Source organism: Dipodomys merriami, unplaced genomic scaffold, assembly GCF_024711535.1.
Source record: "Dipodomys merriami isolate MVZ:Mamm:240054 unplaced genomic scaffold, mDipMer1.0.p SCAF_6, whole genome shotgun sequence".
NCBI lineage: Eukaryota > Metazoa > Chordata > Mammalia > Rodentia > Heteromyidae > Dipodomys > Dipodomys merriami.
In genome coordinates, this window is record NW_027206179.1 from 7,013,918 (window position 1) to 7,039,560 (window position 25,643).

General features: G+C 47.6%; 2 protein-coding genes across 2 annotated transcripts in view; one reads left to right on the forward strand and one right to left on the reverse strand.

Annotated features, from left to right (window-relative positions):
* Elavl1 (ELAV like RNA binding protein 1) overlaps positions 1 to 25,278 on the reverse strand; it is a 43,265-nt gene extending 17,987 nt beyond the window's left edge. Inside the window, exons 1-2 of the mRNA XM_070002426.1 lie at positions 25,129 to 25,278; positions 8,988 to 9,175 (exon numbers count right to left, since the gene is read on the reverse strand). Of these exons, the coding sequence (XP_069858527.1) occupies positions 8,988 to 9,159 (172 nt within the window). The 5' untranslated portion in view covers positions 9,160 to 9,175; positions 25,129 to 25,278. The remainder of the gene's footprint in view (positions 1 to 8,987; positions 9,176 to 25,128) is intronic.
* Hnrnpm (heterogeneous nuclear ribonucleoprotein M) overlaps positions 2,216 to 25,643 on the forward strand; it is a 335,755-nt gene continuing 312,327 nt past the window's right edge. The window contains exon 1 of the mRNA XM_070002420.1: positions 2,216 to 2,219. The gene's annotated coding sequence lies outside the window, so the exon portion shown is untranslated. The remainder of the gene's footprint in view (positions 2,220 to 25,643) is intronic.

Below are 25,643 nucleotides of genomic sequence, written 5' to 3' on the forward strand. Positions count from 1 at the left end.
AGCTGAAGAGCTGAGGGACAGTGCCTAACCCCAGAGTTCAGGCCTCATGACTGGCCCCTCCCACCCCTCCCCCACACACAAAAAAAGAAACAAAAATCTAGCCCTCTACATCCTTTGTTTTTTGGTCTGTCGTGGGGCTTGAACTCTGGCCTTGGGTGCTATCCCTCAGCTCTTCAGCTCAAGGCGAGCGCTCTACCGCTTGAGCCACAGTGCCACTTCCAGTTTTTTTGTGTTTTATTGGAGATAAGAGTTTCACAGATTTTCCTGCCTGGGCTGGCTTTGAACCGTGATCCTCAGATCTCAGCCTCCTCAGTAGCTAGGATTACAGGCGTGAGCCACCAGTGCCCAGCCCTCTACATCCTTTTTATTGGTGCCAGTCTTGGGGCTTGAACTCAGGGCCTAGGTACCATCTCTGAGCTTCTTTTGCTTAAGGCTAGAGCTCTACCACTGAGTCACAGCTCCACTTCCAACTTTTTGGAGATAGTCTCTTGGATTTTCCTACCTGGGCTGAATTCAAACTGGTGCTAAGATCTTAGCCTCCTGAGTAGCTAGGATTTCAGGCGTAGGCCACCAGTGCCTGTCCTTTTTTCTTTTTTTTGGGGGGGGGGGAGGGAGTGGGGAGGATAGTGCACAGGGCTTGAATTCAGGGCCTGAGCAATGTCCCTGAGCTTTTTTGCTCAAGGCTAGTGCTCTACTACTTTGAGCCACAGCACCACTTCTGTTTTTTGAGTGGTTAATTGGGAGATAAGAGTCTCATGGAGACTTCTCTGCCCAGGCTGTCTTCGAACCACGATCCTCAGATCTCAGCTTCCTGAGTGGCTAGGATTACAGGCATGAACTACCAGTGCCTGGCTTAGATCCAGATTTTTAACAAAAATTCATCCCTCAAGGACTGGAGGTATGGCTCAACTGGTAGAGTACCTGCCTAGCAACCATGAGGTCCTCAATTCAAACATCAGTGTTGTTGACAAATCAGCCATCCAACCAAAAAACACCTTGGCTCCATAGCCCTGAACTAAGTGAGATGCTACAGCAGGGATGCAGAGCCAGAGCCCATCAGTTCAGAAAACTACTAACAGCATCCTGTCAGGAATTGCAGGGTCTCCATAAAAGTTCTAGAACACAGTCCAGGTACAATGGCTCACATCTATAATCCCAGCTACTTGGGAAATGGAAATATGAATTAATCAGACTCCCATCTCAATCAACAATGTGATCCCAGCTATATGGGCAATGTAAATAGGAGGATCAGGGTCCAGGCTAGCCCAGGCAAAAATGTGAGACCCTATCCAAAGGATATCTGTACCTTCAGCTCCCCAATAAGCTGCTTGGCAGCCCTGACCAGTCCTGCCACATTGACCACTGCTGACATGGAAGTGCTGCCCTGAGGCTTTTGGGGACGTTGACTGTATGAGCTCTTATTCTTGGGACCTCTTCCAGGATATGCAATACCACCAGGTTCTCTTGTTCCCGTCCCTCCTCAGGTTCCTCCTCCATCCACTCCTCCTAACTATACCCAAGCCAGAGTATGCCTGTCACCAAGGAAACCACTGCACCTCAGCCAGCCACTGCTTCTTTCCTTGATCTGAGTCGACATGTCAGCTGAGCATTCCTTGAGTGCCAGGCCCAGGGTTTGGCAATATTCACAATAGGACAGGCGCTGCAGTAATGAAGTGATCATGTCACTGGTGACCAGTGAGGAACAATGAGCCAAGCCTGGGGAGCTGGCATGAGGCAACCTCCGTGACTTTGTCAGGATGGTCAGGAGGGCCATTGGTGGTAGAGGTGACCTTGAGACAAACTGCCTGAGCAGTCCAGACAGAAGGGAAAATGCCAAGTCCTGGAGGTGGATGTGGAAGGACTGTGGTTTGTCTTGGGAAAGGAGGCAGCCAACCCAGCTGAGAAAGCTTGCCCAGGGAAATGTAGAGGTGGTCAGGAGGAGGTGGTCCACTTCTGACCACCACAAGGAGGTGGTCAGAGGTGGGGCGGAAGCTGAAGGACTGAGTGTGGCAGGAGAGGCAGTAGTAGATATCCTAGGAGGAAGCAGCCCCTGGCATCTCTACAGGCTGGGAGTTCCAAGCTGTGCCCAAGGACAGCAGGGCTTCCCAGGGGGACCCTGGCCTAGAAAGTCAGAACTCAGGGTAGGGGTCTGGTGGGAGGTTTCATTAAGATGAGAAGCAGCCCAGTCCACAAGCTGCCGGTGCCAGGGGGGGATGTGCATTGCAGCTCCTCCTGTCCACTAGAGGCAGGGTGCCCTAAGTTAAAGCTCTGCCTTTAGGAGAGATGGGCTCAGCCTTAAGCTGGGGAGCCCCAGGGGTGTGGGCCAAACTAGGCTGAGCAAGGTGTTAGACAGGCTACTGTGGTCTTGGGCAGGAGGGCTTGCCTAGAGTCAGTCAGGACCAACCAAGACCCAGAAGTGGGTGATATGGTAGAAGAAAAAGAAGATGGAGAGAGGGAGGAACTCACAAAAAAAAAAAAAAAAAAAAGATAAACTCTGGGCCTGGAATAAGAGGATGTCCCAGAGGGCAGTGTGCCTCAAGCTGTCACTTTGCTGAATTGTAGGGATACAATTCTGGCCAGAGTAGGGTTCTGGACACCAGTATTACCCTCCAACCTTGGTCCAACACACAACAACTGATTCTGTGTATCTGGGAGGGGCCATAGACCTGCCCTGCTGGTGATGAGGTCAGTTGCTGTCCTGGAGAAAACAAGGTTTCTCTGCATTGAATGTCCCCTGGAGAGACTAGAGCCCATACTCATATTTCCCAGTGTGTTTCTCTTGCTTAAGCATAGTCTCACACTGCCACACATGATGCTTTAGTCCTTAGTTTTGATGTGGGAGCCTCAGAGGAGCCTGGAGTATGCAGCTGGGAGAAGACAGGCCTTTGCAGTGAGGGGACAGGTACTGGGAGCTCTTTCTGTAAAGGCCTATGGGTGTCAGAGTAGGGAAAAGGAGGGAGTGAATAAATCAGGCAAAAGAAAAGAAGTAGACAAAGGACAAGGGTATTTTCCAGAAGAAATATAGCCAGTAAGCAAATGAAAACAATGATTAACTTCACTAGAATTGTGAATTGGCACCAGGATCGGATGGCATTTGTCACGTATCAGTATGGTGGAGGAGAAATCCTGCCAGGCCCCAGGGACAAACAGCAAGGCCAGGTAGAAGAGAGGGCAAGTTGGCAACAGGGACCAAGAGTTCTTAGAAGGCACACTGCCATCCGCTGCTTCACTTCCAGGAAGCCTCTGTATGGAAATAAACGGGACAAACTTATGCAGTCAGCTCAGTAGGAATCACTTCAATGATGCTGCGATACAGTAACACTTGGTGACAAAGGAACATGTGTAGACACAGCCTGTGGGTGGAGTAACCCACAACTAATCAGTATGGAAGGACAAACACCCAAAGGCTAGAAGCAGTGAGAGTATGGAAAACTCTTCCTGCTTATCTCATGCTTAATTTTTTCTGCAAGGAATAAAGATGACTCTTGTCAAGAAAAAAAGTGATCAGGTTGGACCAAAGTGTGGAAGGGCATTCCTGTAGGACAGTGTTCAGAAAACCCAGAACCCAAGAGCAGGGCACATCAGGGAAGGGATAAGTAGTTCAGTCCAGCTCAATGGTGGGCACAGAGGCGGTAAGTGGAGGTGAAGCTAGGCGGCACCAATGAGTCCTGGGAGATGCAGGCAGGAGTACAGGCTCCATTCAAACCAGAGGTTTGAGCAAATAAACTGAAGCCTATGAATCTAGTAGCTGGTGGAAGGCAGCCCATGAAAGTGGGAAGGTTGATTCCTGACACCTCGAATGTCACTAGGAACCACCACAGGATCACGTAACACCAGATACTAGGGCAAAGAACAGGGTCTGGCTGCAAAGGAAGGCACTGAACAGCACAGCTGGGCTATACAGTAACACTCTGTAACTACTGTTGGTAGCTGTCAACCAATACCACAACCCCAACAAAAGGATCTGTGCTTAGCTGGTTAAAAACATTCTGAAGCTTCTGATATTCCTTTCACCTCAGCTACCACATCTTCCTATTGTCATTAGTGCCCAGGCCATGGCTAGCCCACAATAGGTATTTGCTAAGTGAATGACTGCTTGTGCACCTCAGCAAGTCTTCTCAACAGCATTCATTCATTCACTCAACAAATACTATTGCTGTATCTAGGACTACAAAAAGTAACATGGCTCTTGCTTTTGAAACCTATATTGACATACAAGAAAAATTTCAACCTCAGTTCAATGTAGCAATCCATGATGCAGAGCTTCCTGGTTGCTATGGAAACCAACAAGCACAGCCCAGCTGATGCTGACTTCTGGGGCCAGGGAAAGCCTACTGAAGCAAACACAGCCCAGGGCCTGAAGGGTTTTAGAGGAAGTAACACGATCTCCCGTAAGCTGTGGCAATTTTTGTCCAGATAGTGACAAAGGATGTGTGGCTAGTAAGAAGCCACAGTGAAGGCAAAGGCAATGGTATTTCAGGCTAGGATGATGCCCAAGGAGATTCAGGAAAGGATGAAGCACCCAGAAAGATGAGTACTAGGAGGTGAGTCAGAAACCATGCTTTGTTTTCTGGTTGGAATCACTGCAGATAGTGCTGACATCTACTACTAAGACTGAGACACTGGTCAAGAGAGGACAGCTGGCAGGACAAGCTCAGTTTAGAACACATGATGCACAGGCTGAAGGACCTGTGGTCAAAAAGTGACCAACTGAAGGTATGTTGAAGCTGTAGGAGAGAGTTTACTCACTGCACATGCCAGCCCAGGAAAATGAGAAGGGCTACAGCAAAATCCTGAGGAATGCCTACATGTAAGGATGGGAAAATGAAAAAATAGAAGAGAGGTAGAGTGCAGCCTTAAGGGTAGGAAGATAGCCAGAGGAAGAGGATGCTTCTAGAAGGAAATGGAGACAGGAAGTCTGATAGTCTCTCTGATAACACAGAGCTAGGGGTGATTCTGCTTCCTCCAGATATGAAGCAATGTCTAAGGACACATTTGGCTTCACAGCTCAGAAGGTGCTATGGGCTTTGAGTGGGAGGAGGCCAGGATGCCAGTCCACCCAGGATGCACAGCCCAGATGCAGGCAGCACCATCCTGTCCTGACCGTCAACTGTACTGATACAGAGAAAGCAAACCCAGAGCGAGAGGCAGTCAGAGCCTAAAAGGTTTCTGTGCTGGGGGTGCTTGGCCAGCTCAAGGGGCCTGGGTAGAAGTGAAGGGGAGGGATCTAGGACTCTAGGTGAAGTAAGAGGTGCTCATCAGCTGGGTATGAAGGCTGGGCAGAGGCAGGAGAAGGAACACACACTGGAATGGCAATCATGGAGGATGGGGTCATCCCTGGTGCCAGCTGACTAGCCAGGATTGGCCTTGGCAATGTGCCAAGCCATGGAAGACATGCTCTTGCTAAGATAGAAGCCTAATCTCCAGCCAGGTGAAAATAGATGGCTAGAGTTTGGACCTGTGAAGTTCTCACAGGCTGATGACAGGAAGAAAAAAATGGAGGGCACAAGTATGTTTCAGAAAGCTCCACTGGTTGTAGCTAAATCCATTAATCAATTGGCTAGTGAGTTGCTCAACTGAGTCCAGGCACCTCCTCAACCTCAGCACATTACTGCCCAAAGGGAAGAGAAACCTTATCTACCTGAACTCTCTAGGCCTGAATGGCAATTGGCTGCCCCCATTGCCTCCAAGACGTTCTAGCTAGCAGAGGGCACAATGCACTACAAACCACAACAAGACAACAAACAATCATGTAATCAGGATCAAGACTCCAAAGCTGGGAAGTATCCATAGGCTAAAAATGCTCTTCTGGGGGCTGGGAAGGTGGCTCAGTGGTAGAGTGCATGCCTTGCATACACGAGGCCCTGGGTTTGATTCCTCAACACCACATAAACAGAAAAAGCCGGAAGTGGTGCTGTGTCTCCAGTGGTAGAGTGCTAGCCTTGAGCTGAAGAGCCGAAGGACAGGGCCTAGGTCCAGAGTTCAGGTCCATGATGGACAACCCCCCCCCCCAAAAAAAAAACGCTTTTATGTCACAAGGTTTTTGTAGAGGCACTGAAGAATTCACAGCCCCTCTGGAAAGGATTCATATTCAAAACAGAGCTCTGGAATTTCTACCTGTTTGGATCTATATAGTATCTGAAGTTCCTCTGTAAAAGTTGGTTTTTGTTTTTGTTGGGTGTGGAGCTTGAACTAAGGGCCTGGGCTCTGTCTCTGAGCTCCTTTGCTCAAGGAGCAAAGTGCTCTACCACTTCCAATTTTTGAGTAGTTAATTGGAGATTAGAGTCTCATAGGGATTCTTCTGCCCAAGATGGCTTCAAATTGTGATCCTCAGATCTCAGCCTCCTGACTAAGTAGGATTATAGGCCTAAGCCACCAGTGCCTAGTGCTGTAAGAGGTATTAATTAAATCACAGGTTTTGAAAGCTTTGGACCCAACAACCCATCTGAGGAGCTAAAATTCTGGACAGTCATCAGACAGACGTGGTTGTTATTCCTGGGTCAGGTGTCTTCAGGTTACTGGAAGAATGTGAAGGGCTGATGAAGCAGGATGTTGGGTACATTGGGTACACGGGCTCAATATATTTCTTCGTCCATGAGTATTTGAAATTTCCAAATGAAAGTATTTTTTTTTTAAGCTTTTAGTTTCCAAGATAAGGAATCAAAATATCTACAACCCAGGTGGCAGCCAGAACACTCACAAAGTAGGGCTTGTTCCTAAGACAGGAGCTGGGGGAAGGGAAAAGGGCAGGAGAAGGGGAAGAGGAAGAAGAGGAGAGGGAAGAGGGAAGAGAAATATAGGGATGGCTGGGAGGGAGCAAGAAGAAAATGGAACTCCTCAGAACATCTTCCTCCAGGGGAGAAAAGGAAAGCAGCAGCATTTTGTTTTGCTGCTGGTACTGGGGCTTTGAACTCAGAGCCTCACACTCTTTTTTTTTTTTGCCAGTCATGGGGCCTGAACTCTGGGCCTGAGCGCTGTCCCTCAGCTCTTCAGCTCAAGGCTAGCGCTCTACCACTGGAGCCACAGCGCCACTTCTGGATTTTTTCTTTTTGCTTATGTGGTGCTGAGGAATCGAACCCAGGGCCTCATGCATGCAAGACAAGCACTCTACCACTGAGCCACCTTCCCAGCCCCGAGCCTCACACTCTTGACTTGGCTTTTTTGCTCAAGGCTGGTGCTCTACCTCTTGAGCCACAGCTCCATTTTTGGCTTTTTAGTGGTTAATTGGAGGTAAGAGTCTCACACTTCCCTGCCCAGACTGGCTATGAACTTCTATCCTAAGATCTCAGCCTCCTGAATAGCTAGGATTACAGACATGAGCCACCAGTGCCAAGTTAGCAGCAGTGGGTTTTTGGCTTGTTTGGGTTTGAACTCAGGACCTAGGCTTTTGTGCTCAAGGCTAGTATCCTCCCACTTTGAACCACTGCTCCACTTCTGGCTTTTTTGTTGCTTAATTGGAGAGAAGAGTCTCAAGGACTTTCCTGCCCACGCTGACTTGAGATTTCAACCTCCTGAGTAACTATGATTTCAGGTGTGAACCACCAACACTCAGCTTTATAATGCATGTTTTGGTGACACCTGCTTTTGCCTTTGCTTTAAGTTCCTGAAGTCACATTGTCAGAATGGAGGCCATTCCATAAGCAGGGCCTTAACAGAAGCTGGGTCTTCTGCAAACACTGAGGCAGTAGACAAATAAGTTTTGTTTATTTTTTTGCCAGTCCTGGTTCTTGAACTCAGGGTCTGGGCACTGTCCCTGAGCTTCTTTTGCTCAAGACTAGCACTTTACCACTGGATCCATAGTGCCACTTCTGGCGTTTTCTATTTATGTGGTACTGAAGAATTGAACCCAGGGCTTCATGCATGGTAGGCAAACACTCTAACACTAATCCACATTCTCAGCTACAAATAAGTTGTTGTTTGTTTTTTGTCAGTCATGGGGCTTGAATTCTGGGCCTGGGTACTGTCCCTGAGCTCTTCAGCTCAAGGCCAGTGCTCTACTACTTGAGCCACAGTGCCACTTCTGGTTGATTAATTGGAGATGAGTCTCATGGACTCATGCGCAGGCTGGCTTTGAACGGAGATCCTCAGATCTTAGCATGCTGAGTAGCTAGTATTATAGGCATGAGCCACTGGTGCTCAGCACAAACTAGTTTTTGTTGTTTTTAGTCAGTTGTGGGGCCTGTACTCTGGGCCTGGGCGCTGTCCCTCAGCTCTTCAGCTCAAGGCTAGTGCTCTACCACTTGAGCCACAGTGCCACTTCCAGCTTTTTCTATTTATATGGTGCTGAGGAATTGAACCCAGGGCCTCATGCATGGGAGGCAAGCCCTCTACCTCTGAGCCACCTTCCCAGCCCCACAAAAGTTTTACATAAAAGAAAATGAGACTTTGGTCATGGCTTCCAGACTTTAACTATTCTGGATTGTTGTTTTGTTTTTTTGTGGATTGCTGTTTTGTTTTTTTGTGGTTTTTAATTGTTGTTGGTTTGTTTTCTTTTTTTAGGTTTGTTATTTTTTTTGGGGGGGGGGGGCTGCTGGTCCTGCAGCTTTAACTCAGGGCCTAAGTGCTGACCCTGAGCTTTTTGGCCCACAGGTAGCATCTTACCACTTGAGCCACAACTACACTTCCAGCTTTTTTGGTGGTTAATTAGAGATTAAGAATCTACAGGCTTTCCTGCCTGGCTGGCTTTGAACCTTCATCTTGAGCTCTTAGCCCACTTGAGTAGCAAGGATTACAGGCTTGAGCCATCAGTGCTTTTTTTGTTGTTGTTGTTGCTGCTGTAGTTTTTGATAGGATCTTGCTCTGTAGCCTAGGCTGGAATTTGTGTTCCTCCTGCCTAATCCCCAACATGCTGGGATTACAGGTAATAACCAACACACCCAGCTCAGGCTGTAACTACTATACTGAGGAACATGACAGTCATAGAACAGGGAAGAGTGTTTAACATGATGGTGACCTGCACCCTTGCACAATCCCTTGGGGCTCTCTACCTGCTACTTTATCCCGAATGAGTTTTGCAGATTCAACTTCGCCAATGCTGCTAAACAGACTCCGTAGCTCCTCCTGGGTCATGTTCTGGGGGAGATAGTTGACAATTAGATTCGTTCTCCCAATGTCGTCCCTGCAGTCTTCGGCCATGTGGTCTTCATAACCATTAGACATTGTATTTTGTAAAAATCTGAAAAGAGAAATAGTATCAAGTAAATTTCAAATGCTCATACTATGGTATGTGAAAACCACGCTGATGACTATGTTTGTGCTTAGAGATTTTCTTTTTTTTTTTTTTTTGTCTTGAACTCAGGGACTGAGTGCTATCCCTGAGCTCTTTTATTCAAGGATAGCATGCTACCACTTTGAGCCATAGCTCCTCTTCCAGTTTTCTGGTGGTTAATTAGAGATGAGTCTCACTGCCTTTCCTGCCCAGGCTGGCTTTGAATCATGGTTCAGCCTCCTAAATAGCTAGGATTCCAGGCATGAGCTACTGGTACCTGGCTGAGATTTTCTTTTCACTACTCTTGGTATGACCGACTATGACCACACAAAAACCTATCCACGAGTGACCATAGCTGCTCTATTTGCAACAGCCAAAACATGGATGGATAAATTCCATTTCTATAGTATAACAATAAAAGGAAGTATTATGTAGGGCTTAACAAGAAACAAATTTATTAGGTTATAGACAGGATGGGGCTGGGAAGGTGGCTCAGTGATAAGAGTGCTTGCCTTGTACGCCTGAGGCCCTGGGTTCGATTCCTCAGCACCACATAAGCAGAAAAAGCAGGAAGTGGTGCTGTGGCTCAAGTGGTAGACGGCTAGACTTGAGCTGAAGAGCTGAGGGACAGTCCTCAAGCCCAGAGTTCAGGCCCCACAACCAACAAAGAAAGAAGAGTGAACCCTAATGAGAACCACAGCCTTCAGTTACTAGCACATCAATGTAGGTTCATTTATTATGTAACAGATGTTCCTTGCTAATGTAAGATTTAAATAAGAGGGGAGATGATTTGGGGGAAGGTGCGTATGGGAACTCAATGCAGTTCCTATCCAATATCTCTGTTAACATAAAAATACTCTTTAAGAACTAGAAGCCAGGGCTGGGAATGTGGCTTAGTGGTAGAGTGCTTGCCTACATAAAGAGAAAAAGCTAGAAGTGGCACTGTGGCTCAAGTGGTAGAGTGCTAGCCTTGAGCACAGAGAGGCTCAGGGACAGTGAGTGCTCAGGCCCTGAGTTCAAGTCCCAGAACTGGCAAAAAAAAAAAAAAAAGTAAGAAACAGAGAAAGAAAGAGAAAGAGAGTGAGAGAGTGAGAGTGAGTGAAAGAGCAAGAGAGCAAGAAACAAAGAAACAAGGAAAGAAGAAAAAAGAAAAAAGAAGAAGGAAAGAATGAGAGGCCAATTAAAAGAAAACAATTCCAAGTTCAATCCTGGGCATAGAGAGAGCTTTTCCAAGGGCTTGAGAAGTAGCTCAGCAAAAGAGCACTTGTCTAACTTGAGTCCCTGAGACCATTCTCAGCATCTAGAGATCTATATATGATCCCAGCATCACAGCTCAAGCTCTGTGATAAAAGCCTGTACTAAGCTGGGCATCAGTGGCCCACCCTTGTAATCCTGGCTACTCAGGAGGCTGAGATGGGAGGATCACTGTTAGAAGCCAACTTGAGCAAAAAGTCCCTATGAGATGCTTATCTCCAACTAACCACTCAAAAACCAGAAGTGGTGCTGTGGCTCAGTGGTAGTGCACTAGCCTTGGGCATAAGAGCTCAGGGACAGTGTCCAGACCCTGAGTTCAAGCTCCATGACAAAAAAAGTCTGCGCTAAGAGCTTGCCACACAGTCTCCACTGCTTTCTCCTCATATTCAAGGCTGATTGAAGCTGGATCCTGAGGAGCCCAACTAAACACCTGCTTGTGGTTGAGCAAGCAGGCAATGCTTTGTATCCTGTATTCCAAAAGACAGAGGGATGGTGCTAGAAAGAGGTTAAGATATCTCTGCCAATCACAGAGGCTTGGCCTTCATGGCTGCAGCCCATGCTTTGGGAAGTGTATGCATAGATGCAGCTGAGGGCCCACGACTGCCCTGGAGCACAGCCCACACCATGAGATGGTCTAGCCTAAGATCCCACATCTCTATCTATAAACATACATCATCTCATGGGTACCCACCACCCCTTCCTCCAGCCTAGGCCCATGGTCCTAAGCCTGTGGATTTCCTTAAATCTAGTTTTTCAGGGATAGAAATGTAGCTCAGTAGTAGGGTACTTGCCTAGCATGCATACGGTCCTGAGTTCCATACTAGCACCAAAAAGAAAAAAACACAAAAAACATATTTCAACATTTTCACAAAACTTTGGGCAGCCCTCCTACAAAGAGATTTCTTTCCTACCATACAAATTGATGCTGAGAGGATTTAGGCCTAATTTCTTTAGTCAGGATTCCCCTATCTTCCTACTCTCAGAGAAACACAAATTAGTATCATTTCCTAGTGTTTCTGCTACTTTTTTTTTTTTTTTTTGGTCAGTCATGGGGCCTGAACTCAGGGCCTGAGCACTATCCCTGAGCAATTTTGCTCAGCACTCTACCACTCTGAGCCACAGCTCCACTTCCAGTTTTCTGGTGGTTAATTGGAAAAAAGACTCTCATAGACTTTCCTGTCCGTGCTGGCTTTGAACCACAATCCTCAGATCTCAGCCTCCTGAGTAGCTAAGATTACAGGCATGTGCCACCGGAGCCTGGCTACTTGAAAGTATTTTTGAAGGTATCGATGCTTCCTGCTCTTTATAAGTAGGTTACCACTGAAAAAGAAAAGTCTGGAAAGTTAGACCATAAAATTAGAAAAAATATATGATTAACAAGTATCATAAAGCCAGGCACTGGTGACTCATACCTATAATCCTAGCTACCCAGGAAGCCGAAATCCCAGAGTACAGTTCAAAGCCAGACCAGGCAAGGAAAAAAAACAAAGTTCACGAGACTCTTATCTCCGATTAAGCACCAAAAAGGTCAGAAGTGGGGCTGTGGTTCAAGTGGTAGAGGGCAGCTTTGGACAAAAAGCTCACGGACAGTGCCCAGACCCAGAGCTCAAGCCCCAGGATAGGTACCCAAAAAGAGGGGTAGGGTTGGGTGGGAAAGTACCATAATCAAAGATAAGCAGCAAGAGACTGGGGAAAAATATTTGCTCTGTACTATTTATTTAGCTCCGTGCTTCTCATGCTGGGCAATTCTGCCCCCCAGGGGACACTAGGCAATGTCTGCAGACAGTTTTGGTTAGCACCACTGGGGGAAGGGTACCCTGGCATCTAGTGGGTAGAGATAAGGATACTGTGGATTAAACATTCTGAAGGCACAGGACACACCCACAGCCAAAAACTATCCACCCTACAAGTCAATAGTGCTGAGGATGGGAATACTTCATTCAGAGAATCTACTGACAAACAAACAAACAAAAAATTACTAACAGAAAATAGACAAAAGCTGGGCGCCAGTGGCTCACACCTGTAATCCTAGCTACTCAGGAGGCTGAGATCTGAGGATCACGGTTCAAAGTCAGCCCAGGCATAAAAGTCCGTGAGACTCTTATCTCCAAAAAAAACACTAGAAAACCAGAAGTGGCACTGTGGCTCAAGTGGTAGAGCACTGGCCTTGAGCTGAAGAGCTGAGGAACAGCACCGAAGCCCAGAGTTCAAGCCCCACAACCCACAAAAAAAAAAAAAAAAAAAAAAAAAAAGAAAAGAAAAGAAAAGAAAATAGACAAAGGCTCTAAGCTGTAACTTAAAGATGCAAACAATTCAAATGGGTACTAAAGGCATAAAAAGAAACTCAAGCTCATGAATAATGGGGTGGGGGGAAGCATAATTAAATGCTATTTTCTGCCAGTCAGATGAAATAGAAACTGGGAAGTATAAAATCTGGAATAAGCTGGGCACAGGTTGCTCACACCTATAATCTCAGCTACTCAGGAAGCTGAGATCTGAGGATCTCGGTTCAAAGCCAGCCTGGGCATGAAAGTCTGTGAGATTCGTATCTCCAATTAACCACTAGAAAAACAGAGTAGCGCTGTGGCTCAAGTAGTAGAGCTCGCCTTGAGCTCAAGAGCTCAGGGATAGCACCCAGGCCCGGAGTTCAAGTCCCATGACCGACACCCCCCCCAAAAAAAAATCTAGCGTAAGGGTAAAAGGAAGGGAAAGAGCCTCATAGACCCACAAGAGCACAAGATGGCACCCTGTTTCTGGAATGGTGCCACATTATTTATTTTTGGTCAGGTGTGGGGCTTGAACTCTGGGCCTTGGCCTCAGCTTTCAGCTCAAGGTGAGCCCTCTACCACTTGAGCCACAGCACCACTTCTGGTTTTCTGGTGGTTTATTGGAGATAGGAGTCTCCAGGGCTTTCCTGCCTGGGCTGGCTTTGAACTGCAATCCTCAGATCTCAGCCTCCTGAGTAGCTAGGATTAAAGACGTGAGCCACCAGTGGCAGGCTTGGTACCACACTTAATATGAATGCTACCCTGCCACTCAGAACTGCCAAAAATCTCCTCTAGAAATAACTACACAAGCCATCAGTAGCTCATGCCTGTTATCCTAGCTACCCAGGAAGCTGAAATTTGAGCATCAAGAATCAAAGCCATGTCAGTGGCTCATGCTACGCTGAGATCTGAAGATCTCAGTTTGAAGCCAGCCCAGGAAAAAAAGTCCCCTTGAGACTCTTATCTCCAATTAACCTCTCAAAACCAGAAGTGGCACTGTGGCTCAAGTGGTAGAGCCCTAGCCTTGAGCATAGAAACGCTCAGGGACAACAGTGCCCAGGCTGTGAGTTCAAGCCAACAACTGACAAAAATAAATAAGTAAATAAATAAAAAAAATCAAAGCTGGCCCAGGCCCAGGCAGGAAAATCTGTGAGACTCGTATCTCCAATTAACCAGCATCAGTAGAGCATCAGTCTTTAGCAAAACAAAACAAAACAAAAAACCCCAAAACCAAAAACCAACAACAACAACAACAAAAACCCCTCAGGGACAGCACTCAGGCTCTGAGGTCAAGCCTCAGTACTGATATGCACACATAAGCACGTATCAGGGCACATAAGCTTGTGTACACAAAGAGTATGATTGGCTTTCTGCCTAAACTGGCTTTGATCCTCAGATCTCAGTCTCTCTCTCTCTCTTTCTCTTTTGCGGGTCATGGGGCATGAACTCTGGGCATGGGTGCTGTCCCTCAGCTCTTCAGCTCAAGGCTAGCGCTCTACCACTTGAGCCATAGTGCCACTTTCAGCTTTTTCTGCTTATGTGGTGCTGAGGAATCAAACCCAGTGCCTCATGCATGCAAGGCAAGCATTCTACCACTGAGCCACCTTCCCAGCCCCAGATCTCAGCCTCTTAAACAGGTAAGATGACAGGCATGAGCCACTTGTTCCCTGCATTGTTTGTTTTAAAATCTATCCTTTAGTATATAGGCAGCAAATATTTGATTGTTGTTTTGGTAGTAGTATAGGACTTGTACTCAGGGCCTTAAGATTGCTAGGCAGGTGCAAATGCTCTGCCATTGAGCCATGCCTCTAGCCTCCATCATTTGTTTTTATAAATAAATTTTTATTGGAGCTGGGTGCCAAGACTCTTATCTCCAATTACCCACCAAAAAACTGGAATTAGGGCTGGGAAGTTGGTTAAGTGGTAGAGTGCTTGCCTCGTATGCATGAGGCCCTGGGTTCGATTCCTTAATCCCATATAAGCAGAAAAAGCTGGAAGTGGCGCTGTGGCTCAAGGGGTAGGGCACTAGCCTTGAGCTGAAGAGTTCAGGGACAGAGCCTAGGCCCAAAGTTCAGGCCTCTCACGACCCACAAAAAACAAACAAACAAACAAAAACCCAAAACTGGAATTAGTACAGTGGCAGCACTAGCCTTGAGCAGAAAAGCTCAGGGACACCACCCAAGCCCTGAATTTAAGCCCCAGGACTAGCACACACAAACACACACACAGCTTTATTGGAACATTTATTTATGTACTGTCTATGGCTTTCTTTTTATTTCTTTTTAAACCACAATGACAGAGCTGAGTAGTAACAACCTATTAACAACCGTATGGCCCACAGAGCCAAAAACATTCACCATCTGGCATTTTACAAAAAAAGTTTGCCGACCTCCAAAATATAAAATTCCTACAAAAATCTTTGTGACTTTGAGCTAAGCAAAGATTTCTTTTTCTTTTTTTTTTTTTTTTTTTTTTTTTTTTGTCGGTCGTGGGGCTTGAACTCTGGGCCTGGGCATTGTCCCTCAGCTCTTCAGCTCAAGGCGAGCGCTCTACCACTTGAGCTACAGCGCCACTTCCGGTTTTCTGGTGGTTTATTGGAGATAGGAGTCTCACGGTCTTTCTTGCCCGGACTGGCTTTGAACCGCGATCCTCAGATCTCAGCCTCCTGAGTAGCTAGGATTACAGGTGTGAGCCACCAGCGCCCAGCTAAGCAAAGATTTCTTAGATTTAACAGCATGTGCACATTCCATTCAAAAACAACTGGAGCAGGGTACAAGTGACTCACGCCTATTATCCTAGCTACTTGGGAGGATGAGATCTGAGGATCATGGTTCAAAGCCAGTCTGGGTAGGAAAGTCTATGAGACCCTATCTACAAATAACCAGCAACAAAGTTAGACTATAGCTCAAGTGATAAAGGACTGCCATAAGCAAGAGAGCCAAATGAGAGTAAAAGGCCTTGAGTTCAAGTTCTAGTACTAAAAACAAAAACCGCCATATACAAATAAATGCTTATAGCATATTTAGTCTTTAAAAATACCTAGTCACCTGCCAGAGGCCCTTAGGAAGCTGAGATCTGAGGTCTGAGGATCATGGTTTGAGGCTAGCATGGGCAGGAAAGTCCATGGGACTTTTATCTCCAATTAACCACAAAAAGCTGGAAATGGACCTGCGGCTCAAGTGGTAGAGCACTAGCCCTGAGTACAAAAGGTGAGGGACAGTGCCTAAGCCTAGAGATTCAAGCCCCAGGATCAGCTAAAAAATAAAACCCCTGAACAATCCAAGTAAGCTGCTGATGGATAATCTATGATAATATACAATAAAATTATTACTCAGTAATAAAGCCACTACTGATTCATACTACTTGTGAGGATTTCAAATATACTACCAGATGGGGAAAAAAAAAGAAACGAAAAGACTCAAAAGTATACTGCCGGGGCTGGGAAGGTGGCTCAGTGGTAGAGCACTTGCCTTGCATGCTCGAGGGCCTGGGTTCAATTCCTCAGCCCCACATAAGCAAAAATAAAAAAGCCGGAAGTGGCTCTGTGGCTCAAGTGGTAGAGTGCTAGCCTTGAGCTAAAGAGCTGAGGGACAGCGCCCAGGCCCAGAGTTCAGGCCCCAGGACCGGACCAAAAAAAAAAAAAAAAAGACATTAAAAAAAAAAAAAAAAAGTATACTGCCTTCTATGATTCCATTGTAGGTCATTCTGGAAAGGGTTAAACTACAGTTGCTCCCCAATGAATAATGATTTGACTTAAAACTAACTTACTTTCCTTCCTTCCTTCTTTTATGCCAATTCTGGGACTTGAACTCAGGGCCTGGGGACTGTCTCTAAGCTTTTTTGGATCATGGTTAGTGCTCTATCACTTGAGCCACGATTAACTGGAGATAGTCTCATGGACTTTCCTGGCAGGGCTGGCTTTAAACCACAACCCTCAGCTCTCAGCCTCCTGAGTAGCTAGGATTACAGGTGCGAGCCACCAGCACCTGGCACAACTTTTCAACAATGCAAAAGTGATAATGCTTTCTGTAGAAATTGCACTTTTTTGAATTTCAATCTGATTGTTAAAATTTTCAAATTTCAAAAAGATTTCCATCTTTCCCTGGGGCTGGTACAACACTCTGCAGTGATGCAGGGCACTCTGAAAGGGAAGCACAGCATGCTGTAGGCGGGGACACGCTACCCCACAGGATGGGTGTTGAGGTGTCCTCACTGAAGTTCTTATTTAACACAGCTTGGAATTAGGATATGTTCCCCATCAGGATGGACTCCCCTTCTTACAAAGGACATCCACATGGGGACACATCTGTAGTAGCCAGAGATAGGGAGTTGAGGGGAAGAGTTGACTACCCAGGGCAGCAAGATAGAATGTTTTTAGTTTTGGATGATGGAACTTTCTGGCATCTTGATGGTAGTGGTAGTCACAAATCAAACTTTACATCAAAAAGTAAATTTACCTATAATGAAAAATTTTAAATTAGTTTACTTATAATTTTTAAAAATAATTTAATTTTTAAATTATTTTATTTTACAAAGATGTGGTAGCTCACACCTGTAATCCTAGGTACTTATGAGGCTGAGATCAGAGGATCATAATATAAAGCTAGACTAGGCAGGAAAGCCTGTGAGACTCTTATCTCCAATAACCACCAATAAACCTCCAGTAAACCACCAAAAAGCTGGAAGTGCTGTGGCTCAAGTGGTAGAATGCTAACCTTGAGCTAAGACTCAGGGACAGTGCCCAGGCCCTGAGTTCAAGTCCTATAACTGGCACATACAAAACAATAACAAAGTAAAATAAAGATTTTAAAAGAGAACTTCTGCCACTCTGCCACTCAGCATGGGGTCCCTCCTGGCACCCAATCAAGGTTGAGCATCTCCCTCCAAGCCAAGACTCTGGTCAACTGGCAAAGATGGAGCCAGTTTCATGGGGCTTCAAGGCCATGCCACTCCAAGATCCTGACCTTGATCCTTTCCAAATCTGTATCATCTAGCCTGGGTAGCCTCTGTTCCCACAAACTCCAACCAAAACTAGACCCTGTCACCTCCCAATTAAGGACTCTCAAGTCACAACTGCCTCCTCTTCCAAGTCAACTCCCTGGGTCTCTCGTTCTCACTTGTCAGCAGGGTCACCACCTACTGAGGCTTGGAGATCACACTGTTCTGCTCATGAGCAGCCATGCCGTTAATGAGTGGCAGAACTTGCCTTTAGCTGTCACAACAAAATGGTCTCCTAAACTTGGATCCCAAGGCCTTGGTAACAGGGCTCCTATTGGGTTCTCCAGCCTCAGGATCCCCTAGGTCCAGTTTCTTCCCAATAGGCCTTTTGTTTTGGCTGTTCCTTTTGGAAGGCAGCACCACCTCCTCCCCCTTCACCACCCCTCTGCTCATCTCTAAAAAGTGCCCTGAGGATAAGACTGTTCTAATTCTTAGTTCCCCTATACCACAGTTCCTCTACACCACTGCTGCCTTGTCACCATCACTTGTAATGATTTGCTTTTCATAATGTCAAGGGTGAGAGCCTTGAGGGCCATAGTCATCTAAGGGTTCCCAAGTAAATTTCAAGGTGCTTGGTAAACCCAGAGTAGAGTAGAAAAAGGGTGTTCTTAGACACCCCTCACTCCCCAAGTCATGCAGGTCTAGAATATTGCTTTTTCTGTTAAAGAAAGGCAACTAGAAATTGTCCTTACGTTCATTCCATTAACACATCTTCCTTTTTGTTTTCCTCAAGGCCAGTGTTCTACCACTTTGAGACAGAGTCCCACTTCAGTTTTCTGGAAGTGGTAGTTAATTGGAGATAAAAGACTCTCACCAGACTTTCCTGCCCTGGCTGGCTTTAACTTCAATCCTCAAATCTCAGCCTCCTGCATAGCTAGGATTACAGGTGTGAGCCACCAGCACCCAGCTACTCAGTGTCTTCCTTTTTTAGGATCATCAGTAAGCACTATTCCAAAGAATCAAAGTCAACTCAGGGAGCAAAGAGGGAGCATCTGAGTTTGGCATGATTCTTGCTGATCTGGAAACATTTCAAGTAACATCTCAGGTATTCCTTGGAGGTGTCATGAAGTCCTGTTTGGATTATCGTGTTTTTTTGTTTTTTTTTAATCCCATCACAAAATTTCAAACAATCCTGGTTGTGCCTGAGTGACAGGAGCAATAGTTTTCTCATCGATGCACACAGACATGTGCATACACACACACACACACACACACACACACACACACACACACACACACACACATGAGACAGACATGGATGTCTTTATATATATGTCTTTATATATATCTTTATATATGGAGCTAGGTGCCTGTGGCTCACGCCTGTAATCCTAGCTACTCAGGAGACTGGATCTGAGGATCGCAGTTCAAAGCCAGCCTGGGCAGAAAAGGTAGTAATACTCTTATCTACAACAAACCACTCAGAAAACTGGAAGTGGTGCTGTGGCTCAAGTGGTAGGGCCTTAGCCTTGAGTTGAAGAGCAGAGGGACAGTGCCCAGGCCCAGAGTTCAAGCCCCATGACTGACCCCCCACCCCCCCAAAAAATGTGCACAAGTGGTGCACCAGTGAGCCTGGTTTCCATTTGGCACAGATGAAAATCTGTCTGACTTTATAATGATGGAGGCCTGAGCCTGAACAAAACCAATATAGTCAAATTATCTTCAGGCTCAACTTTGATACTTCATCTTATGGAATGGGGCTTGACCTCTTTTTTTTTTTTTTTTGCCGGTCGTGGGGCCTGAACTCTGGGCCTGGGCGCTGACCCTCAGCTCTTCAGCTCAAGGCTAGCGCTCTACCACTTCAGCCACAGTGCCACTTCTGGCTTTTCCTGCTTATGTGGTGCTGAGGAATTGAACCCAGGGCCTTAAGAATGCAAGGCGAGTGCGCTACCCCTGAGCCACCTTCCCAGCCCTTGACCTCTATTTTTGTATGATCCTTTTCCAGATGTAAAATTCTGAGTCCTCAAGGTAAAAAGTGTCAGGTCACCCAGAAAATGCTCTAATGCCAGAAAACAAACAGAAAGCACCTGACCCACCTGACTGCCACCGGGGTAAGGGTTCAGGTGGACAGTACACACAGCGCCTTACTGGCTGGTATCTATGGCCCAGAGAGGGGGAGGCCACCGACTGGGGCAGCCCCAGGTAAGTGGCAATAATTCTGTCTGTCAGGCTGAAAAGCCAGAGAAGCAGGTCAGGTACAGGTAGCTGTGGCCCAGTCAAGTGTTCCTGGGCACCCCTGCAAGGGGCCTTAACCAGCTCTAGAGTGCTGGGGAGAGCTCATTCTAGCTCTTGTACAGATTTATAAAGCCACAGGACACAACAGGAAAAACCTTTAGACTTCTGAGTCTGACAAGACTAAGCCCCAAAATGAACCCTATCCTGAGCCTGTTGCCTGACTTAGGACAGGAGTTACCACGTGCCCCACAGTGCCTGGCATTTGGTAAGTGTGCATTCCTTTAACTCCTTGTGTGTGTCCCCAACTTCCCATTTCCAGAGGTAAATGCCTTCCCCTCTCCTCTTCCTGTCCTTACCCTCTCTTCAACCCCCTCCCCACCAGAATTACTTCCTGAAGCCACACCACCTGTCCTCTAAGTCAGCTATCTCCATTCCTGTATCTAATCCAGAATCAAGTTTTGCCAGTTTGATATCTGAAATATGTCTCTAACTCTCCCCATCTCCACCATTGTCCATTATCAGATCCCTTGTCACCTCTTGCCTAGACTGACTCCTAAGGGTATTTCTAAAGTCAATTTCATCTTTCCCTCAACACAAATCCTCTTCCTTGTCTCCTAGCTTCTGTTCCTGACACCAGCAGCCTTGCCATTGAGTTCCTCGACACTGTCCCTCTCCTGTGATCCTTTCCTTCCTCTGGGATGAAGGTCTCTTGGATGGAGAGCTGGAGCCAAGCATGTCTGAGCAACCTAACCCTTTCTACCCCTAGCATGGAGTGTCGATCACATGCCAGGCCCTGGGCAAAGCATAGAACACACAAAACACAGGTGAATTCCAGTTCTGACCCTGGGAATAGAAGTAGGCTCAGGAGTAGAACTCCCCTTTACTGGTTGCTCCTCACTTCTCCCTGACCAAACAGTCAGCTACCATCTGACACCAGCAAACCTTTCTAGATTTATCTCCAAGTTCACCTTCTTGAGCCTCATTCCCTCTAAGACAGTCCTCTCAAGCCTCCACAGCCTGTTTTTACCTTCTTTTTCTCATTCAATGGAACCAATGATGCCTTCCCATTACCTCTTTAGCACAACTGCTTGGACAAAATATGAATTCTTAACACCAGACAATCGTTTCTTCCAACACATTGCCCAGTCTGGCCTATTCATCTTTTTGTTATAAAATCGCACACATAGAGGTTTCCTTCTCCCCAATTTAGAAGGTTCTAAGTTCTTCAAGGAAGTAATTTCTTCCTCTTCCCCTCTTCCCCATGGCAAAGATCAAGCAATCACATTTGTTACAATCTAGGAGGCATGAGTCCTGGCTCTGTCAATTCACATGGAACACAAGTGAGTCCTCAGGCACCTGTGAATGTTTTTCTCCACCTTCCTACTCCCCACATCAGCTCCAGTGATGTGGTTTCTAGTCTCCAGTCCCACATTGAATTACTTCTTTTGCCTTCTCAGTTTCTTTCTTTCTTTTTTTGTAGGTTGCAGGGCTTGAACTCAGGGCCCAGGCGCTATCCCAAAGCCTCTTTGTGCTCAAGGCTAGAACTCTACCACTTGAGCCACAGCACCACTTCCAGTTTTGAGTGGTTAATAGGAGATAAGAGTATCATGGGAACTGTTCTGCCTGGGCTGGTTTTGAACCACATTCCTCAGATCTCAGCCTCCTGAGTAGCTAGGATTACTGGCATGAACCACTGGTGCTGGGCTCTCAGTTTCTTAATGACCACAAACTTCCAGTCATGCGAGCGCCAGCAGTGTTAGCTACCGTTATTCTTTCTGGCTCAACTCAATCATCCAAGTACTCTGGAGTCTTACGGTTTGTTTGTTTGTTCCTTTTTGGTCAGTCATGGGGCTTGAACTTGGGTCCTGGGCCCTGCCCCTGAGCTCTTTTACTCAAAGCTTTTTACTTTTACTCTCACCATTTGAGCCACAGCTCTACTTCCAGTTTTCTGGTGGTTAATTAGAAGTAAGAGTCCATGGACTTTCCTGTCCAGGCTGGCTTCAAACTGCAATCCTCAGGTCTCAGCTTCCTGAGTAACTAGGATTATAAGTGTGAGCCACCAGCACCCAGCTAGTTCTGTGGTTTTGTTTTGTTTTGTTTTGGGTCCGGTTGTGGGGCCTAAACTCTGGGCCTGGGCACTGTCCCCCAGCTCTTCAGCTCAAGGCTAGCGCTCTACCACTTGAGCCACAGCACCACTTATGGCTTTTTTCTTTTTGCTTATGTGGTGCTGAGGAATCAAACCCAGGGCCTCATGCATGCAAAGCACTCTACCACTGAGCCAACTTCCCAGCCCAGTCCTGTGGTTTTGACCCCTGTATCTCAACTGTCCCCTATCCATCTCTATCACTGCAACCTGAGGTCATACTTTTCTGATGTGAAGGAAAGCAATTTCCTAACTGGTTTTCTGTCTCTACCACCCTCCTCCTACACTTCCTTATGCACACCTGACGCTCTCTTTGTGAACTAGCACTGCTCAGGAGCTGCCTTTGAGAGCACCCAAGCTCTCTGCCCAGCAGACACTGAGTTCTATCACTACTCATTTCACTCTTCTTGCCCTGGAAGTACTGGGCCACACATGGGTTCCCGAACAAGCTGAGATGGCCCCACCTTCATGGCTTGGCCCCTGTGGTTCCTGCAGACCCCTTCTCATTGGACTTGGCCTAGCTTCTTCTCCTACCCTCCTGCTTAGTTCCTTTAGGAAGCAGTCTGGACCCGCCTAGTCTTGGCTAACAGTTCTTTTCTCTGGGCTGCCACATCAGCCAGTGAGGAATTATTACTACACTCACCAGAGCAGCTAAATAATGCACACACATAAACACACCATTGCTTCCCCAGAGCCCGGCTCAGGGCTTAGGACACAACTTAGAGCAGGGAGAATCCTTCAAACAAGCTGGTCTCACTTCCCTCCTGTGGGCCGGTTTCTCTAGGTTTTTCCCTGACCCAGAGAAACGAGCTCCGTTGCACTACTGCCACCTAGGGGCAAAAGGCTGCTACTACATCACTCTCACCATTCAGCATTTAACTAGATACAATACATTGAATGGGATGGGAACACAAATAAGGGAACAGTAGATTGGGGTGGGAGTGGGGAAGGGTGGCAGCTGGAGGCGGCTTCAAGTGGAATGAGCTCTGAGCTAGACCATGCAGCACCAGAATTGGAGAAATACATCTCTGGATGGAAGAGGACAGCATTTTAGGCAGGGTCAGTGTTGGGGGAAGTCTACTTGCAAAAGAAGTCAGAAAGGAAGGGAAGTAACATATCCCAGAAAGTAGCATATCCCAGAATGGGGGTTTCTGACTTTATCTTTCAAGATTCTCAAACAAACCAACAACATTTGCTTTGACCCACTCCAAGACTTTTAATCATTAGGGAGACAGTCAGATTTGCATCAGCGAAAGTCAGTTCCTGGAGTATAGACAGAGCTGAAAAGCCAGCACCACAAAGACAGTACTTTTCTAATTCTCTCCCTTCCCTTTCTACTTGCTGCTCCGTGACCTACCATTCAACATGTGCAGACATATTCTGCCCCCTCAAACCTGGGCTTCAACACAAACACTATTTCCCACCCTGTCTGGCATGTTTATGTATCTTCAGTCTCTTCTCGGATCTCAAAATCATCACACTTTTAAGCAGATCCCAGCTCTGAGTGCAGCACACGAATGTTGAATGACAAGAGAATGAGCTTCCTTGAAATAACCTCTTGGGATGCCTGGGCCCTTTAACAGTGGTTCAGATGAAGGGCTTTGAATCACACGGCCTGACTTCAAATTCTATCTCAGCCACTCAGCGTGACACTGGTCGTATCCAGTGACCAATCTAAGCCACCACTGCTTCATCTCTAAAATAGAAGTTCTAACAGCATCTACCTCAAAGGCTGCAGACAAAGGTCTGTCAAGTGTCAAGCACATGGCCAATACCTAACATGCACAGATCATGTACAATGCTAGGGCTTTCCTACATCCTTGAATCTGCTCAAAACTTTCTTCCTTCCCATATTACAAAGAAGACTAAGGTTCAACATCGATGGTGTTGGTTCAAAATCTTGAGAGCATGTCCTCAAGAATCAAGATGAGGCCAGACAATCTTTAGCTCAGTGGTGGCTCCCACCTGGCTATAGAGGGTAGGGAAAGGTAGAAAAGAACCTCTCCGGCCACCCCTCCCTGCCAGGTGACATCTATCTGGAATCACTTTTGGTCTTCACAACTGGGGGAAGAAGCCAGGGATGCTGTAAAACTTCCTACAATGCACAAAGTGGACACAATAACCAAATCTGACAACTTCCCCCCTCCCTCCCCAACTATAATGCCCAGGTTGAGAATCTTTCTCTAGTTTGATCATACTACGTATTTTCTTTTTCTAGGGAACTGACCATCAAGATTCAAAAAACAGCAACAACAAAAAAACAACCCCCCCCACTTTCCACTAATAGGTAGGGTATCCATCGCTCCAGGGGGACACCCCGCGCAAAAAGTTCATCTCCATCCACCCTATGCCCCCAGTAGGTACCAGAATCCACATCTATAAACCTATCAGTCCCAGACACCGGAAAAGGAAGACCATCCGTCCCTCCATTGTTCAAGTGCGTGCACTCTGTATTTCCACCTATAAACACATTTTACAAATCCAAACATCCCACGCCCCACTAACAGCTTTGTTAGAGATGGCGATCAAAAAAAAAATCATCTCTCCTTTTTCTCTCCCCCCTTCTCTAGGGCTAGCACACGTACCGAAGGGTTTGCACACTTCTAAAAGGCCCTCGGACCCCGCTGCGCTGCCCTGACAACCATCACAAAAGAATCTGTAGGGTTTCCCGAGGGAGCCAGCCCGTGGGCAGTGACCTCTGCGCGCTCCAGGCGCTCGTCCCGCTCCCCCGCCCCTGGCTCTCACTCCCCGCCCCCGGATCCCGGGCCTACGAGACTACCAGGGGCCCCCCCCGGACACAGAGCCCGGCCCCCAGCCGCGTGCCCACGCCGGGTCCACCTCGCCCGCCCCTCGCGGCGTCAAGAGGAATCCGGCCCGGGGCCTGTCGCCGTACTCCCCTCCCTCCCCCGCGACTGGCCAGCTCCCGCCCTCCCGCCCGCCGCGGCCCGCGCGCGTCCCCTCCCGGCCTGGCAAGGCCTGGGCCTCAGCCGGTGCAGGCCCGCGGGCGCCCGCGGCCCGGCTAGGCGAGCGCAGGCCTGCCGCGGCCTACTCCGTCGGGTGCGACCGAAGGCTCCTCGCCTCACCTGGACACGGGCTGGAGGGCCCGGGACTGCTCCGGGGCAGGCGGGCGGTGGGCAGCGGGGCAGCGATAACGGCTCCGCTCGGCCTCGGTAGCGGTGGCGGCGGCGACGGCGACGGCGGCGGCGGCGGCGGCGGCTCCTCCTTAGCGCGCACGACCCGCTCCGGCCCGCGGCCCGGACACGCCCCCCCTTGGCGAGAGCGCCCATTGGCGGACGTTCTCTACCGCGCGCCGCCAATTGGCCAGTGTGGCTGTCGCGGTACCCTGGGGCGCGCGGGGAAGGCGGGACTTCCGTTCAGCGCTGCCTGCGAAGGGCTAGGCTGCCGGCGAAGACGCGGGTGGCCAGCGATGGCCGCGGAGAGGGCGAGCTGGGGCCTGGCCCACAGAGGGCCGTGTGGAGGCAGCGGATTGCGGAGCTCTCTGTCGAATGCGTGCTGTGTGTTCTGCACCTGTCCATCGCGCCGCTGCTATCACCACTGCTGCTGCACAGTAAGGTAGGAGCGAGCGGACAGCACACCT